The sequence below is a fragment of the Sinocyclocheilus anshuiensis genome, unplaced genomic scaffold, assembly GCF_001515605.1.
Source record: "Sinocyclocheilus anshuiensis isolate Anshui unplaced genomic scaffold, SAMN03320099.WGS_v1.1 scaffold1672, whole genome shotgun sequence".
In the NCBI taxonomy this organism is placed as follows: domain Eukaryota; kingdom Metazoa; phylum Chordata; class Actinopteri; order Cypriniformes; family Cyprinidae; genus Sinocyclocheilus; species Sinocyclocheilus anshuiensis.
The window spans coordinates 274,627-275,421 of NW_015555812.1; the positions used below are offsets into that span (position 1 = coordinate 274,627).

At 38.5% G+C, this 795-nt stretch overlaps 1 protein-coding gene across 2 annotated transcripts in view; it reads right to left on the bottom strand.

The window, feature by feature from the left end:
- Positions 1-569, bottom strand: part of LOC107675148 (G protein pathway suppressor 2-like) — an 18,401-nt gene extending 17,832 nt beyond the window's left edge. Inside the window, exons 1-2 of one of the 2 annotated variants that reach the window (XM_016469392.1) lie at positions 414-568; positions 211-328 (exon numbers count right to left, since the gene is read on the bottom strand). In XM_016469392.1, coding sequence (XP_016324878.1) covers positions 211-304 — 94 coding nt within the window. In that variant the 5' untranslated portion in view covers positions 305-328; positions 414-568. Of the gene's footprint in view, positions 1-210; positions 329-413 lie in introns of both variants that reach the window. The other variant, XM_016469393.1, reaches the window with a different exon arrangement.
- Positions 570-795: the final 226 nt, after the last annotated feature.

Below are 795 nucleotides of genomic sequence, written 5' to 3' on the forward strand. Positions count from 1 at the left end.
ATATCGTGATATAAATTTTGGCCATATCGTCCAGCCCTAATGTGTATATATATATATATATATATTACAAACCATCTTTATAAACATTTCAAACATCATTATTATTCAAATTAATTTGTTGCGATGTATACAAATTAGGACCAATCTTCTATGTGCTATTCTCACATAGATAACTTACTAATTTGCTGTAGAGTGAAAACACATGTGTACCTTGTCTTTTCCTCTCTCTCTCTTTCATGATATGCTTATGTAGGGCTCTGGCCATCGCATTGGACAGCTTTGGTCTCTCCAGTAGAGCAGGCATCGTAACAGGCAGTGGAGGAGCCAGCTGAAGACACATCATGGCTTATTATGTCTTCATCGAAGACTTTGACATAAATCCAACTTGTCTCTCTTCATAATAATAAACTTACTTTCGTATTTATGCAGGTTCTCCGCAATGATTTTCTTTGTATTCTTCAGAAATCTCTCAGAACTTAAGGATAAATAAAGTAAATAATATTTATGAGCGCCGTGATTTGTGCTCGTCTTACTCTTTTTCCTTCTTCTTCTTATAGATTTACGGTGGTTGGCATCCAGCGAATTGGTGCATTACCGCCACCTTCTGCTCCGGAGCGTGGATCAGAAAATAGCCCTGCGTTCCATTCGGAAGGGCTCATCCCTATGCACTAATTCCATCAGTTGTACTCTTCGAAATCCTTCATTCCGAAGGGCCCTTTGAAGTGGCCAGTTTTGAGCAGAGGTGGACGAAGTACACAAATCAAGTACTTGAGTAAAAGTACAGATCCGTATAAT